The sequence below is a fragment of the Myotis brandtii genome, unplaced genomic scaffold (genome assembly GCF_000412655.1).
Source record: "Myotis brandtii unplaced genomic scaffold, ASM41265v1 scaffold48, whole genome shotgun sequence".
Lineage (NCBI taxonomy): Eukaryota > Metazoa > Chordata > Mammalia > Chiroptera > Vespertilionidae > Myotis > Myotis brandtii.
This window is the reverse complement of record NW_005368341.1, coordinates 6159040-6177545: the sequence shown is the minus strand read 5'-3', so window position 1 is coordinate 6177545 and position 18506 is coordinate 6159040. Positions and strand designations below refer to the sequence as shown.

Sequence of the window (18506 nt, the reverse complement as noted above, 5' to 3'; positions counted from 1 at the left end):
GGCAGAGGAGATCCAAAGGTGTGTTTATGCAAGGCATATTTGACAAAGAACAGGATGGCTACCAATCATAAATGCAGACCAACAGAGCAGTGCTCTCGATTCAGATTTATCTTTAGTTGTATGGTGTTGTGGTTATTTAATGGGTTATTTGCAAATAATCAACATTACAATTATAATTCTATATATAATAATGATCTTTGTGCTATAGCTATAATCTGTAAAGATTTTTTCCTGAGTTTTTCAAAACTGTTGAAATTTTTTATTTTAATAACATGTAATTATGTTGTGTATTTTCTTTCCATAGACAGCAATGGATCAACTTCATATGCACTTCACCCAAGCCATTCATAATACTGTGTTTCAAGTTGTTCTTGGTTATGTGGAACTATGTGCAGGAAACACAGATACAAAATTCCAAAAGCTGCAATACAAGGATCTCTGTACAGTATGTAGTAACTTAATTGCTTTTCATATGTCTCTCTTAGATTTTAAATTCACATCCCCTTCTTATTAGCACCTATTATTTGAAGATGCTACTACAATAGAAACAAATATGTTTGCCAAATATATTTTTCTCCTATGTTCTTTTCATCATAGAGTAACTGGAAGATTCAGTCACAGTCACAGAAATGGTGAAGGTTGATGAGATAGTACAGATTTGGGGTGCAGTTGCTTCTAAGTGGACTTTCTACCCTCTCATAGCTCCTTATACTCTGCTTTGTCAGGCTCTTAATTCTCTTCCATGATTGCATTTGAGGTGCTTCTAAGCAATCATCTGTGCTGGTTTTTCATACACACTTTGATTCAGTCTTTTTGGGTGAATAAATGCTGTTTCTGTTGCATCTATTACCAGTTTTTTTTGTGTGTTTTTTTTTTTATTCGTAAAGAAACATAGGTCTGTGGGTGAGAAGTGAACTGAGTTGGGCTCTGTTTTAGAATTGATCCTATAGTGGATTGATGTAGAGTGTGAGGAAAAGAGAATGATGAACTCTGGGAGAATGGTGATGTCATTTGCTTTTACAAGGAAGACTGATGTCTGTAGTGGAAATTCATGAGTTTTGTTTGATTGATATCTATTAATATTCAAGTGGACTTGTTGAAGAGGCAGTTGGATAAAAGAGCCTAAGGAGGTCAGAATTGAAGTTATAGATTTGGGAGTCTTTAGCACAGAATTGTATTTAAAGCCATGATACTAAGATGAGAAGATTGGGGGAACAGGTATAGATAGAAAATTCATGATGTCCCTGGGCTTTGTACATTCAGGGGAGAAAAGATTGGTAGAAGATTCTGAGCAAGAGCAGCTAGCTGTGTAGGAAGAAAAGTAGGAGATGGTGGTATCACAACAGCCCACAGAAGGAAGTGTTTCAAGAAGAATTGACTGTAAACCTATCTCTAATGCTTCTGAGAGTCTGGATAAGGTGCTATCACAGAATTGACCTCTTGCTTTGACAATGTGGAGGTCATTGTTAATGTTGATCTCTAATTCTAGCCCCAGGTCTCTCATTGGAGACTTTCATAAGTTTTCTCTAATGTCAACTCAGAAAATAAAAATTCTAGGAAGTAGACATCAATTCTCTACTCTAATTATGCCCAGGAATCCACGTTAAATTAAGCTAATCTTTATTCTTCAGTGAGTTTATTTGTCGAAAGTTCAGGTTCTGTCTTTTGGGAACTGGAAAAATATTCTTACTTGAGCTACAACAACTATTCTAGAAGAATGTAATAATATATGGTAGATTAAGGATTAAGTTAATGATGACAGTGGATAGTTGTTAATAGAGGTAAAAATATCTTTTTAAAATCAGGAGGACTTATTTTATAAATTTTATGATTATTAACTTAAAGTGTGAAATAGTTACATATTTACATTTTTAAATACCCAGTTTTAAGTACAATCATCACTTAATAACATTTTGGTGATTTTGAATGTGTTATTGTCTTTTTTAAAAAATATTTTTATTGATTTCAGAGAGGAAGGGAGAGGGAGTGAGAGATAGAAACATCAATGATGAGAGAATTATTGATCAGCTGCCTCCTACACGCCCCCCACTGGGGATCGAGCCCGCCACCCGGGCATGTGCTTTTGTCTGGAATTGAACCTGGGACCCTTGAGTCTGCAGGTTGACACTGTATCCACTGAGCCAAACCAGCTAAGGCTGAATGTGTTATTTTCTTATTCATTTATTTTCATAGGTTGATAATGTGTTTTAAATTAAATATCTAAACAGTCAATTTTATTTTTAATTCTATTAGTGTTATTGTCGCTAATAGATGATACTGTCACTAATAAATTATTTAAATGGTAAAGCAATTTAATTCAAGTTAGTGACTTTTCTGTTAAAGCAAAAATAACTTTTAATATTAAAATAAACATTTTATTTATTTATTTATTTATTTATTTATTTATTTATTTATTTAGAATCTTTCTTGAAGAGGCACTCCGACTTCTGGCCTGGTTCACTATTTATTTACTTGAATACACATTTGCCCTTTAGCAATGCATGCAGGCATATCAAAGGTAAAGTTTGGTAAACAGTAAAAGGATTATCATGTTAGGGAATTGCCTTGAGCCACCACTATCCAATTGGTGCTTATGCCCAAGGTGTGCACTACAGTGTTGGCAAGCAATGGCTTCCCATATCTCCCTTTTTTTGTTTTCTTAATAAATCTTGAAAAGTGTATGCTGTCTGTAGGCCTTGAGTCATTTTAAGACTCTTCATTCCGCATCTGCAGACTAGAAATAAACATATAAGAACAAGAATGAGACAGATAATAGTGGTTATGCTAAGAGGCAGATGTAGGGAGATCCAATGAAGATTTTTGTCCTTCAATCTTTTTTTTAAATATATATATTTTTTTATTGACTTCAGAGAGGAAGGAAGGGGAAGGGGGAGATAGAAACATCCATGGTGAGAGAGAGTCATGGATTGGCTGCCTCCTGCAAGTCACCCACCGGGGGTCGAGCCCACAACCCAGGCATGTGCCCTTGACCGGATTTGAACCTGGGACCTTTCAGTTCGCAGGCTGACGCTCTATCCAGTGAGCTAAACCAGCTAGGGCTGTCCTTCAATCTTTTTGACTTTGGTTAAATGTGATGTGTTTGTATATGTGTATAGTATATTTTGTTACCATTGAACTTTTATATGCTTAAATAAAGTCAAGGACATATTTTTGTTCATGCTTCCTGAGAAGGTTCTCTGTGCCTTTATATAACATAAAGCTGAAAGTTGTACTTAGCGTATAAATTTTTATGAATAAAAATTGTGCTAAAGGTGTTTATCATGACATTATTATTAGTTTTTTAAAAACTCCTTTCACTTTTTTCTTAAAGCTTACTGTAAAATAACCTATTTAAGTAGCTGAGTGTACTTAAATGATCAGATAACAAAGATCTTATTTCATCTTGAATAAATGCTTGTTAAAATTACTCCCAAGAAGTACCTAGTATACTTCTTTATAAAACTATCCATATATGTGTGATATAGTACGTGAGGTGTGTGTGTGTGTGTGTGAGTGTGTGTGTGTGTGTATAAGATTATGTGAAACAAGTGATTCATTGGTGTACTAGAGCTTTTTTTTTTCCCCCCCCCCCCCAGCCCCCAACAGCAGGTACATATATTATTATTCATTCAACACAGTTGTAGTCTGGTTTATATTCAAGCTATTGAAGATGTTTTAGTTTGAAGTGGTGAGAATAGTAGCAAATGTTAATGATGGCTTCCTGGAGGAATTCCTTTTGAGGACAGGATTTAACAGAATTAGCTATGGCAGGGTCTTTATGTTGAAAGAATAGACTTAGAGGAGCTGAATAATGAGATGAAGAATGTGATACATTTTAAGGTGGCCCATTTTCTTTGGTACTATCTCCATAAAAATTTATGGAAGCTCAGAAATTACCCCAGGCCTCTTATAAAGTATTCAATTCAGTGCTACTATCGGCAGACAGGATTGGGGACATCTCTTTGAAACCTAATTAAGTTTTAAGTTATTTTATAATCTTGAGTCATATTTGACATGCTTAAACCAGGTAGGATTAGGAATAAATTATTTCACATCATATTTATTTATTTAGTTAGTTTGATGAAAAGATGTAAACTTTTAGCAACTGAGTTCTATAAATGAAGATAGTTAGCTCAGGGGAGGAAAAGTGGAGGGAACCTTTAAAAGTATAATAAATAAGCTGATAAAAGGAAAGTTTAAAGTGTTTTCTTGATGAGAACACATATCCAGGTTCTTAGAATGGCATAACTCAGGCCAGGGAGACAATTCAGGAAGGAGCCTTGTATTAAAATGTAAAGTTCTTAATTTTTCAAGATGTGGCAATTGGGAGTCATTTTAGTCCTGCATAGAAGCAACTGATAATAATTATGAAGGAAGTACTAGTGCAAGAATGTATGTGGCAATGGAGTGTCAGGTAAGAAAAAAACAACAGAGGCCTCAGGAAATATGTATAGGGCAGGGTTTTCAACCTTTTTCATCTCATGGCACATATTAACTAATTACTAAAATTTTGCGACACACCAAAAAATATATTACATTTTTTGTCAATCTGACAAAAAAAAAGTTATAATTTTGAATCATTCACACCAATCAGCTATTGTTGTGTTGCTTTTGTCATTTATTTTTTATTTGACAATCTAAGGGGAAAGAGGTCTAATTATATAATTAGATATAATTTTTATTCTTTCAAAATTTTGATTCATTTTGGTATAATTTTGATTCATTCACACCAGACAGCTATTGTTGTGTTGGCTCTTGTCATTTTTAAATTTGACAATCTAAGGGAAAAGAGGTCAGTACCCCTGAATAAATAGTTAGGTATTGCAGGTTTTAGAAGTTCTTGCGGCACACCAGTTGAAAAATCACTGGTATAGGATATTGACTGGCAGATTTTAGAAGTTAGAAGAAACAGCCAAGGCATTTGGGTAGTTGTTCTCTTTTCAGTAGCAATATTTTTAAGGAAGTCTTTAATTATAGATAGAGTTTAAATAGAACATTAAAAAATGAAATAAATGAGATGGCACACTGAACAGAGTTTAGAGAGGGATGGAGTTTCTGTAAATGGAAAAATTGAGTTTCCTTTAAATGGAGAGAGATTGGAAATGAAAAGAGATAATCATCTGCTTGCTCTTTTTCATAGTATTATTTTAAGCCATCAACAGATATCAGATATTTTAAACCATTAACTGCCCTCTTGCAGTCCAGGACCCCTCGCTCCTTACTGCCTGCCTGCTCCCTGCTCCTTAGTGTTGCTGCGGAGGCGGGAGAGGTTCCAGGAGAGGTTCCGGCCACCGCCGCTGCGCTCTCCAGCCATGAGCCCAGCTTCAGGCTGAGCGGCGCTCCCCCTGTGGGGGCTCACTAACCACCAGGGGGCAGCGCCTGCATTGAGCATCTGCCCCCTCGTGGTAAGTACTCACCATAGCGACCGGTCTTCTGGTCGTTCCGCCATAATGGACACTTAGGCTTTTATTATATAGATGGGCTAGCATGAAATTGAACTAATTTTTATATCCCTTTATAAATAAATCTGGGGCAAAATGTGTGTTCTGTCTTTATTTACTCTGGTAAGCAGAGAACTTCAAAGTTCTTAAGGCCAGCAGCTTCCTGTCCTATTATGAAATTTCTGCCATTTGTGTCCTGTCACTGCTGCTCTGAGTTTAAAAATCTAGTTGGCTTTGAGGTTTTTGAAGTCATTTTGCAACTGAATGTCCTTATTTTCCTTTTCTTTACTAAACCATGTTTTCTAGATGATTTAATTGGACACACAGTTTTCCTTTTTAGATTTTACCTTTTAGTCTGGTTTCCCTGTTTTTCTTGAATGTATTGACTTACAGTTGTTAGATTAGGAATGACTAATACTTAGCAGCAAAATTTTCCAATGAGAATTAAACCTCATTCATTTCTGGAAAGGGCCAATGAAAAGAGGCATAGTGGTCGTTTTTTGTGCATTAAAATTTAGTTTTTGATTGCATTTCCATTTCTATATACCTTGCATGTTTGCCCCAGTTTGTGGAGAGATTTAAAGACACCAAGTAGTAATCTTGTAGAGAAACCATTTGTAGGTTATTTGAAAGTTTATGATGTATCAGTTGAAAAAAATTTTTTACCAAAGTTTTTAGGCAGCCTGATGGGTGTCCCTAGGGAGCTTATTTCAAGATGTTAATAGGCTGTTAGTGATTAATTTATGATAACAAAGCTGGCTAAGCTGGCTGAAGTTTTCCCAGCTACTTTTCAATTGTTCATTTCCAAATGATCTTAATGAGCTTTGAGTTCTATTTTTGAAATGAACTTGATAATGTTGTAATACTGTGGGGGAAAATATCGTGCTTCTTTTGAAAAACCTTTCTGAAATAATTTCATTATTTGTTTTCTCAGAGTCTGGCACATTGGAGGTGTTTAGTAAATGTTTCTTGAGTAAATTGGACTGTCCTCTTTGTTTCTAACTGGTATGGTGTTGACACATTTCAAATTTGATTAGTGGAAGGAAATAAACCAACGTGCAACACCTTCTCTGTGTCATGAACTTTTACAAGTGCTTTATATGCATAAAGATAGAAAGACAAACTTAAAGGCTAGTTTAGTGTTCTAGGCTTTAAATCTTCATTTTTATAAATAATATCTCTTAATACTGAATTGTCATTCAATGTCATTTTTGAAGGGCAATAAATATCTTTAGTAAGACCTCCGTTGAAGATATACTTTAGTTTGATGTTCATATAGAAAAATAAAGACAAATTCCTCTTTTGAGTTAAAAACATGTTTCTGTTTCTAAATGCTCAGGGCACTTTCTGTTGTGAAAAATTAATATATCTGCTATTATCAAATGGTGTGATAGTATAGATTCTCTTTACTATAGATGAGGAAGTTCAGAGATAAATTTAGTGTTCATGTGTATTAATCATCTTGTTTTGGGTTCTCCATAGAATTACCTGTCTCTTTGTCCTTTTTCTCTGACTTAAACTAGTCCGTTATTTATGTTTTTTCATCACAGTATTTATAGAGATAGACAGAATATAGATTATTTAAATAGTTGCTCAAATTAAGCAATCATTAATATGATGTTTTTTCTTAAAAATGTACATATTTTAAATATGCAGATGAAACATATTAAATGTAGGAAATTACAGATAAAAAAGAAAATAAAATTAATATTTCTGCATGAAAGGATGGTTCTTTTAATGTGTATAAAGCAAATAGCCTTTAAAAGTAGGATTATGCTGTACATACAGTTTTATAACATTTTCCCTACTTGTTATATTATAAACAGTTTTCTGTTTCACTAAGTATGCTACCCACATACCTTTTATTTGGTTTGACGTTCTGTGGATTAATGAACTGATTTCCTATTCTTAGATATTTATGTTATTACCAGCTTTTGTCATGAATAACACTGTAGTAAATACTCTTAAAGCCAAATCTTTGCACCTTTTAGTTATTTCATTAGGATAAATAACAAGAAATAAAATTGTGTTGTCAGGCTTTACATTTTTAAGGCTTTTGGTGTGTTTCCAAAATTGCTCTCTAGAAAGTGTGTTTCAATTTACACTCCTCATCAGTAGTGTCTGCTTTTATCCCTCTCTCTGTACACATGATGGTTATTTTGTATTTAATAGCTTATCAGATACCAGAAAGTAGCATATCAAAAATAATTTGTATATCATTCAGGCATAGTTAGGATGTGAAGGCAGTTAAACTGGGACAGTTCATTAACTGTTGAGGTTAATTTGGTTGGATAGGTGAGTGTACCTTTCCTTTCTTACTGGAGGCTACAAATTTGAACATTTGGTCAAAGAGAGAAACCTTTTTAATTAAAGGAATAATATTATTTATTTGAGTGCTTTACCAGGTCAGTTCAGAACACTCTAAGAATTCAAATATCAGGTTTATTATCACATATATGTAGCACCCAACTCATTTTGTTATTATGTATTGATTTCTAAATGTTTAAGAAATATTAAAAGTAGTTTATGGCAATTTTTAATATTCAAAATTTAATGATCAAAAGATAATGAAGGGAAGTTTATCCATCTCTTCATTTTTCCCTGCCATTTACTCTCTGGATTGTGAAGAATTCTGGGGGTCTGAAATTTTATCCTGCTTGCACACTAATAAGCTAGTCTGTTACCATTTCATGAATGCTAGTAGAAGACAGACTCCATTTTCTTAGCACTTTGACTTGCTAAGTTGTCATTACTTAGCTCTTGTTAGTCAAGTAATCAGTTGAGCTCAGCAAGGATAAATAAGGCTTTAAAAAGCTTCTAACATAGAAAGATCACATTAATTATGATCAGAGGTAGAATAAGAAAAGGTCAAACAACATAAAGTGGTATCAACATAGTTCTTTAAGGAATCTAAGGAAGTCAAAACTATCTTACTGTTAAGAGGATTCTACAACATTTGAATTTGGTCTTGGATTTCAACAAGCCCAATGTATGTAGCTGGGTCCATGAGTAGAGAGGAAATACCATGAACAGTGGCATGAGAGGAAGACAACATATGGTTAGGATGTTTCTAATGTATTCTGGAACTAGTGAATGCCTATGGAGTGCATGCCTTCCTTTTATCTACCAGAAAGTCTGTTGGGATATAATTAGATTATATTTGTTTACATGCTATAAATATAAATTTATGCAAAGTTGAGTTTATGAAAGTTAAAAAATTGACTTAATAGAAGCATACCTTTATTCAGGTGAAATGATTGCTGAGTTGCAGCCCAGAACTTATTTGTGATTTTTAAGAACTATATATTTTTGTTGATTTCAGAGAGGAAAGGAGAAGGAGAGAGAGATAGAAACATCAGTGATGAGAGAGAATCATTGACCAGCTGCCTCCTTGCAAGCCCCCTACTGGGGATCGAGCCCACAACCCAGGCATGTTCCCTGACCTGGAATCAAACCATGTCCTCCTCTTTCATAGGTTGACGCTCAACCACTGAGCCACCGTGACCAGGCTTATTTGTGATTTCTGCTTTTCTTTGCTTTCTGCTTTTAGCTTCTTCCTCATCAGTATCAGTGTATTGCATGTATGTTATATAAGAGATATATTAGGTGTAATTGTATGGTAAAGATAAACCAAGGGAAAAAATTCAAGACTGGTTTATTGTAACGTTAGTAATTATAAAAATAGATGTGAAAAGTAAAGATAAAAATTACCCCAAATTTATGGCATAACTCTGCAAAAATATTTTATATTGCTCTCTACAAGCTATTTGTAAATCTGGATAGCCATTCTAATTCTTCTATAAATAGGTACCTACATCCAATTTGTATACTCAGAGAAGTGTCACTCCTTCCCATGTTCGTTCCATTTCACCTCACTCCACCTCTTGTAGGTCACTAACTTTAATGCTTTGTTGCTTATTTTCCCTGTTTCTTTTAGTGATGATAAGAAGCTATGTGCATTAAATTTTTTCTGTTTCTCATTACATACATATATATAAAATTTTTTAAAAATTCCCTTTCATGGATATATGTCATATGAAAGGGATTTTTTAAATTATAAAATTTAAGAAAATGCATGTGTCTGTTTATAATTATTTTTCACAGTTGTACAGTGCTCTTTTGAATGATAGTTTATTTGACCAGTCTCTTATATTTGGACATTTAGATAGATTCAAATATTTTGCAATTACACATATTCTTGTAATGAGTAACTTCATGTTATAGATTTTCACATTGTTTAAGATACATCTTAAGGGTTAATTCCTAGAAGTGGGATTGTTGGGTTGAAGGGAAATTTCGTAGTTTTGTTAGTGCCAAATTCTCCTCCATAGAGTTGTACCATTTTGCATTCACACCAGCAATATATGGATGACAGTACCTATGTTTTTCACAGCCTTGCCAACAGAGTATATATGTTATCAAAGATAAGCAAAGCTGGACACATACTAATTAAAGTGGTAAGAACAGATTTTAGTCAGTACTATATTATTGGAGTAAGGAAAAGAGTCTGGCAGAACTCAAGTTCCATTTGTACTGAGGTGACTGGGCATTTTAAAGAGAGAATGAGGGAATAGGGAGTGAGTGAGTGAGTGAGTGAGTGAGTGGAGGCTCAGTAGAGTCAAGGAAGCGAAAAATTACAAAAAGCTGGAAGGGGTGGTTGGTCCATGTGAAACCAACTGGGTTTTGCTAACTGGGGCTTATTGAAGTTAGGCTCCCACCCTCCAAGGCTGGAGGACAGGGGCCCTATCTTCCCGTGTTAGCTGGAACAAATAGTACATTCTTTTGGCAGCCTTGAATTTTCTCAGGCAGGCAGTTTAAAGGGACTAGAGGCATCCTAGGGATGCCTCCTGAGCTGTTAGAAGACTATATTCGTATTTTGTTCAAATCTTTATAGACCAAGGTTGAGGCCTAATAGAGAAGAGGGCTCAGAGGAGCCTGGCTAGAGTTTGGTCAAGGACAGAATCTTTGCCAGTGGTCATCTTAACAATGTTTACCAACCTTATGGGTGAGAATTAGTATCATTATAGTTTAGTTTACATTGGTCTTATTGCAGTTGTCCCAACGCTATTTATGACAAGACTATCTTCACCTAAGTGAAGTAATGTGCTATCTTTATTATATGCTATATTTTTACATCAGGTTGGATCTATTTCTGGACTTTTTAATTTATATCTCAGGAAATTCAAAATTATCTCAGGCAGAACTGACATCTTGATGATGTTGAGACATCACAACCAAGAATAAGGAATATCTTTCTATTTTCAAATCTACTTTATGTCTTTCAGCTTTCTTTAGAGAGTTTTGGGTCATTTCTTGTTAAGCTTATTTCTAAACATTTTTTATTTTTTGTTATTGTAAATGGAGGTTTCTCATTCAGTGTATCTTCTAAATGGTTATTATTTGTGTATATGAATGCTATTTGTTTGCATGATAAATATATCCTGCTACCTTGCTGAATATTTTTATTGTTTGAGTTAGCTGTATAATTGATTTTTTAGGGATTTTCAGTATTATTAGGTCATGTGCAGATAGAAATTGTATTTTTTCTTTTCCTATTCTTTTGCTTCTAATTGTTTTCTTTAGTCTAATTGCACTGGTAGTACCTTTAGTACATTGTTAAATATTAGTGGAGATAGAGGACATTTTTGTCTTGTTCTGACCACAGTGGGTTTGCCTTATCGAGTTTCCTCATTTAAGGAAATATCTATCATTTTTATTTCTAATGAGTTATTATTAGTAATGGCTGTTGACTTTTGTCAGAAGTTTTCTTTAGACGGATTAATATGGCAAATTATATTAACAGATTTTATAAGATTGAATTACCATTCTTGGCATAAACCCCACTGAGGCAATCTGACTCCAGAGCTTAACAATTTCTTTATTTTACTACTTCCTAGTTGAGTTTCAGAGATTCGCTATGCTTACACAAAAGTATAGTGAGTCATACAAGTTAGTATTTTTATTAATTGCTAGATGAGTTTAGAGGAGGGAAAGGTCATTATGGAGATTAAAAAAACTTTTGAAAGGGAGAGGATCATTACCAGCTGTGATATCCTGAGCATCAATCACACTGTACCTGTACTTGCTATATATAGCTTATTTCTCCTTGCTCTTTACCTTGGAGGGCATACACCAGAGTCTTAACCTTTTGGTGTTCTGTCAGCATGATTAGTGGTGGTGGGCTGATTACAAACTGAAGGAATGCTACAAAATCTCAAATGATGGAGCAAATGCTGCATTATAACAGATAGGAAGCCTGCAAAATAGAATGGAGACATCATTCTACCTGCAGGGGGAAAAAGGCAGAATGACAACTGATGCTTTTATAAAGCATAGAGTGGGAAACATTCATGGCTTTTTATTAGGGAGAAGATTTGGGACCACATAATGAAAATGTTATTGTCAGATATGGAAATATCTATATGTTATTTAGAGAATTTAGAGATTGTCAAAGGTATTTGCTTAATTTATACAAATGCAGTGATTGAATTGTAAATCTGACCTCTTTTTTTAAGTTGTTACTCAGCTCCAAGGATGAATATAAAGCTGTGTTTGCATGCTCAGAACCAGGTCTTTGAAAAAATACATTTGGGAAAGTTTACATTGCCACCTTTGAGAACACTTGTCAATTCAATAATTTTTATACTCTGATTCTCTGATTATAATTTGAATGAACTGATATCCCTTCCAAATACTAACAGCTATGTTGAAATAAGAATTACTTGAACAATATTTTCTTTCCATTGAACTTTCTCTTTATATATGCCAATGGAAGAAATTTTCTTAATCATGTCTAATTCTTGAATAAATTTTATTAATAACATAACAGTTTATTTTGATTTACTTTGTGTTAAAGTAGATGTAATAATTTGAAAGTTGACTCTTCTCATTTTCTTCAGCACATTACATCAGACAGCTATATTCCATGCCTTGCTGACCTGTGCAAAGCACTGTGGGAAGTTATGCTCAGCTATTATAGGACTATGGAATGGCATGAAAAACATGATAATGAGGATACCACTTCTGCTTCTGGTAGGAAATTACTTTGATTTTTTTAAAAATTACATTGTAACTATGCCATATTTCTGGAGCAAGGTGAAAGAAAAGGAACAGCATTCTTTTAGAATTCCAGGGACTATAGTGAACATATGTTAAATGTTTACCAAAGAAAGTGATTCAGCTACTATGAAAGCTCCTTTACCTTTGGGAATTAACTGGGCTAAAGGACTTCTTAAGTGACAAATAGTACCAGTTTCCAGGGATATGTGCTAATAGCTATAGGACTGAATTATTAAGAAAGGGCTTTAAAGGATATATATATTTAGTTGTAAACTAGATAAGACATTGATCTGTCCAGATTTACTATAAAATTAATGCTAAATGTTCAGTTTTAACTCGATTTTGCTAATTTTCAAATTATACTAATAAAGCTACATTCTGTGACTTAACAATTATATTGATACTTTTCTTCCTGAAAATATAGCAGAAATTAAAATTTTCATTAAAAATTATTTTTAAAATGTTTGTCTTTAAATGGAAAATCCAACTTTAAATATGCAATAGTCAGATAAATAAAGAACAAATCTTTGAGAAATTATAGTATTATATTTAAATTACTTTATTTGTATAGTTATATATCTTAAATGATTATGCTTGAATAATAACTAAGATTAAGTGTTCAAAAAACTTTAAAAAATAATAAATGATTTTATCAGCATTTTTTAATAGGGGCAAAATAAATTATAGTGCACTAGTTTTTTATATTACATACAATTTAATGTAGGTAGTCTATCAAGTTATTTTAGGAATTCCTAATTTCTGAGGTGATTGATTTTTGTTGTTGGGTGGGTGGAGGAACACCAAATCTTATTGCTTGATTAAACATATGATTTTGGTAGCATAGAAAATGTAAGTTTAATATTTGTCTTGACTCATGAGAAGCTCATAAATATAGATAGCAAAAAGTAAGAGGAAAATTTTATGGAAGCATTTTCATCCTCTTAGAAATATTGTCGGATATGGGGGATGAAGGAAGGAAAAGAGAAAACAGAGAAAAAGAGTGAGTACTGACCCAAGGTTCTTGATCAGTCTGTTTATAACTAATTCCTAAACTCTTATCCCTGTGCTATCTTGGAGCAATGCATGAGCTTTGTAATCAAATACTTGATTTTAAAATTTTTCCTGCCATTTACTAAAACTGAGAGCGTAAAGAAATTACATCATCTTCTCCAGGTCTCAGTTTGCTCCTTAAAATAGTAGGTTAAAAAACAAAACAAAAAGTCCCATAGGGTAAAATTTATTATTTATTAATTTATTGTTGAGAGAGAGACAGAGAGAGAGAGAGGAGAGAGAGAGACAGAGACATACATGGATTTGTTGTTCCACTTATTTATGTATTCATTGGGTGATTGAATTCTTGTATGTGTCCTGACTGGGAGTGAATCCACAGCCTTGGCATATCTGAGGATACTTTAAATGAGCTAAACCGGTCAGGGCCTGCTGTAAAACTTAGAGAAAATATAAAGTGCTTACACTGGTTGTTGTTAATATCATCAAAGAAAATGGATCAAGAAGTAATAATGAAATGTGCATAGTCCTTAAAAAAATATCAGTTTACTTAGGGAATTCCAGGATGCCAATTTTCTACAAGTTATATCCTGTTTTGGCAACCTTTGTTTTTTTTTCTAGATGTGGAAACTGTTAAGACATTTCAGCACCTCTTTTCCCTTTTCTACAACATTATTAAGGAGAGAACAAAGGAGAAGTTTGGAACAAAATTAACACATACTTAGATGTAAGAGAAGAGTTTAGGGGACTATGTATACATATATATTCAGCATGGCAACACCTAATAGTTTACATGAATAGTTGATCCTTGAACAACATGGGTTTGAACTGCCTGGGTCCACTTATACACGGATATTTTTCAATAAATGATATCATACTGTAAATGTACTTTCTCTTCCTTATGATTTTCTTAATAACATTTCTCTTTATTGTAAGAATACAGTAGATAATACATACAACATACAAACTTTTAGTTGACTTATGTCATCACTAAGGCGTCTGTTCAACAGTAGGCTATTAGTAGTTAAAACTTGGAGAGTCAAAATTATATCTGAATTTTTCGACTGCAATAACCCTTGTGTTCAAGTGGCAACTATATGTTTACATGTGTGTGTTTTCATGAGGTATAGAGTCAAAACTTAAAACTCTATCTGAGTCTTAATATACTCCTTCATCCTCTTTGTTGAAATTGCTTGACCCTAATGTGTATTTATTAAGACTGTCCAGGACTCTGATTAGTCTGGCAGTCAGCTGACAGTATCTAGGATTCTAAAATGTCACTTGTTCATCTGAAAGCATCCCTTTCATATTCACATTAAGGAATAAAATGTTAGGATTCAGTAGTTTGAGATTTATTCTTCACAGAACTTCATAGAACTGAAAGGGTCTCGAGAGTTCATCTGCTGTAGTTCCTGCGACTCCACTGGTATCGGGACACTTTCCCATTCTAAATGAAACTCTGAAGCTGTCTTTAGGTGCTCCGCCCTGAGCTGCTGGGCCCCTAGTAGCCAGACCTTACAGATAATAAGGCTTAAGCTGTGGGAGTGGTCAAAGGTATATTAGGCATGCACCTGGGGCCTGGCTCCTGAAAGGCCTTTTGTTGGTTACTAGTGGACACCCTGCTAGCCCAGATGAGATGATAACGTCACAGTTTTGTTATTCTGCACAGGTCATTCTCACCAAGGCAGAATCTTTTTAATATAAATGTGTATTTTCAGTTGCTTTTAGGGGAAAATTTGTTTGAAGCAGATCTTTGATCTTACATGTGGAATTGGACATTGTTAGATTATTTATCTGGAGTGGATAAAATTATTCTGAAAATTATAAATGTTTGTATCATTACCTCACTATATGAGTAGTTCTGCAATCTGTAATCTTGTTAATATGCCGATTAATTCATAATGGGGCTAATTGGTTCTGCAGTGCCCTGGTAGTAGGGAGTATCTGGGTCATTGAGAACTTGGTGTCTGGGATCACACTCCTCAACTTGCAATCACAACATGAGCTAAGTGGTCTTAGGTGTAAAGTACTTAACATTTCAGCTTCTAAGTTTATCTGTCTTAACAAATAGATTTAACACTAATAACTATTTTTTGACATTGTTTCGGTTGTATAAATATTGAATGTATTTTCTATATTTATATAGGCTTACAATATATGAGAACCCAAATGAGATTTTTTTTTAACAAAAATGTTACTGAGCACATAAAAAACATATACCATTTTTTATTTTCAGAAGGGAGTAATATGAGCACTGAAGAAACTAATTTTGATCGTGGCTACATTAAAAAGAAATTAGAACATGGACTTACACGAATATGGCAGGTTTGGTTTAAAAAAATTTTTTTTTACAAAAGCTATAGAAATCTTTATGTCAAAGTTGTTTCAGAAATTCAGTGCTTAAATTTTCTGTATTGTATTTATTGCATATTTAATCATATTTAGTTTTTCTTTGGAATAAGTCAGTCATTTAATTTAATTTTTATAATTTAGTTGACAATTCTATTTTATTATACATGGCAGTAGAAAAAGTTTTTTAAATTAAAAATCTCCATTAGAAATATTTCTCTTTTCTTTAATTGCATAATTGTTTTTAGTGTCCTAGCAAATGTATGTTTTCTTAAAGAAATTGCTTTTTTATTGAGATACTGTGTATTTTTATTTTATTTACTTGTGTTTTCTTTCCTTTTCTATTAATTTTGAACTAAATTAAAAGGATAACTAAATAGGTGATGTACTTGGGTTGGAATCTAATATAGAATGAAGAACTTTTTTCTAATTCAATGATTTTTGTGCCTTGAGGGAATCTTATATGTTTATTGCTAAATGTATATCTTCCTCAGTGTTTCTTTTGCAGTTTAGTAGCTCAATTATTGTTATCAGATACTAAATTTGTTAATTTCTTAAAGTTTGTTATTTCATAGATAAAAGTGTATAATTTTTTAAAATTTTTATTTCTTTGAAGCTTAGAAGACTGTAGAGCTGGTCTCTTAAAGTGTATTTTTTAGTTTCCTAATGAGGCTGATTTTTAGTTTGACAATCTTTTGCAGGATTTCTTTTGAAAAATTATTTAGGCAAATACAGGGTGGGGCAAATGTAGGCTTACAGTTATGAATGCATAAAATAGAGTTTATTCTAGTATTATTATTTATTATTGTATTATTTTTAACAGCTTAGACCTACTTTTGCCCCATCCTATATATACTGAAACATAAATTTTCTCAAGAATCACAAAGCAGCTATAATTTAGTGCTCTTCCAACTTTTGATAACTTTACATTGGATGTGCTATTTGAATTTTTAATTTATTATTTAAAGTATACTCATATGATGTAAGAGCTTCAAATTCTGTATTTTCCCAGAGTCAAATATGAGTTGGTTTTTTATTTAGTGTCCTAATAGACTCTAATTATACTTAGTTGAAATAGTAGAATTTATAGATTTTCTGGTAGTTCATTGTACTTTGAGATATTGACCTGGCATTTAACATAGCCAGTTTCCGTTCAGTCAGGCAACCTGATGTCATTCCTGATATAGAAAAATCTATTAATATACAGTTTCTAAAGCTATTCTTGTTTAAACATTTGGCCAGTTTAATAAAAGTCATCATGCTTTTGAGTATAGGTTATTGTGTTGTAGGTTTCAAGCTTTAGAATGTCTTCATCTCCATCACTCTGAAGTTCTTTTTGCATCACTAGCCCCAATTTTCAAATAGTTCTAGAACAGGACTTTGCATACTTTAGGAATTCATTGAGTATTTTTTAAATTGAAGTCAAAGACTCAATGCAATTGAAAAAAAGCAAAAGCTCTGAAAAACAATTTTTAAAAACATATTTAGCAGGCAAAACCTGACCTGAATTGAATTAGTTTGGTGGAACCTGACTAGTATTATCATTAAGCTTTTTATATTATTAATTTATCCCATTAGAGCAGTGGTTCTCAACCTTCTGGCCCTTTAAATACAGTTCCTCATGTTGTGACCCAACCGTAAAATTATTTTCGTTGCTACTTCATAACTGTAATGTTGCTACTGTTATGAATCACAGTGTAAATATCTGATATGCAGGATGGTCTTAGGCGACCCCTGTGAAAGGGTCGTTTGGCCGCCAAAGGGGTCGCGACCCACAGGTTGAGAACCACTGCATTAGAGTGAACGTTCATATGTTATGGGAATATTAATGTCTTTTAAGTTGGTATACTGCCCTGACCCCACACGGGGTGTTATATAATATATGCTATACATATCATAATACATTTCTAACTTCTGAAATCCCAAATTGCAAAGCACAAGTGGTCATGTGACAATTTGTAGACATTCATCATAAATATATTATAGAGATAATGATAAATGATTGAAAAACATAAGAAGATTAACCTTTCTGACATAAAACTAAACTCAAAAGCATAATCATTTTGATTTTTCATATGAAAACTTTTTAGAATTTTATGGCACATTTCCTATGCATTTTGACTCAAAAAAAAAAAAAAAGGGGGGCTGAGTCAATTATACTATGTGGAAGACTCTGTTCGTGGGTTTGAGAACATGGTGGTGAACCCATGGTCCTTGACCTCATGGGCATACAAACCTAACCATATGAAAGTTTTGGTTTTCCAAGATTTTCTTTTTCATCTTTAAATATTTAACTATATTTAAATATATTTATTCATCTTATTAAATATATTTAAATATTTAAATATAAAAAACATAAATATTTTCATCTTTAAATATGTGAGAAATGACATTTTTTAAATGCTTATTAGTCATTTCCTTTTTTTTTGTAGAGGTTACAATATTTCTACTTATTGTGAATTTGAGATTTTCTTCACATTTTAGTATGCCACCCACTTGTAAAATTATTCTTTGGGCATTTGAAAAAGAACTCTTTATTTCTTCTTTTTGTTGGTAACTAGATCCTACATGTATTTAAAGAAAGCTTATTATTAATTATACTAGAGGCCCGGTGCACAGATTTGTGCACTGGTGGGGTCCCTCGGCCTG

The 18506-nt window shown here is 33.2% G+C and overlaps 1 protein-coding gene across 1 annotated transcript in view; it reads left to right on the top strand.

Moving 5' to 3' along the window:
• Positions 1-18506, top strand: part of VPS50 (VPS50 EARP/GARPII complex subunit) — a 113406-nt gene that overhangs the window by 44005 nt on the left and 50895 nt on the right. The window contains exons 12-14 of the mRNA XM_005876157.2: positions 305-445; positions 12341-12473; positions 15745-15833. Of these exons, the coding sequence (XP_005876219.1) occupies positions 305-445; positions 12341-12473; positions 15745-15833 (363 nt within the window). The remainder of the gene's footprint in view (positions 1-304; positions 446-12340; positions 12474-15744; positions 15834-18506) is intronic.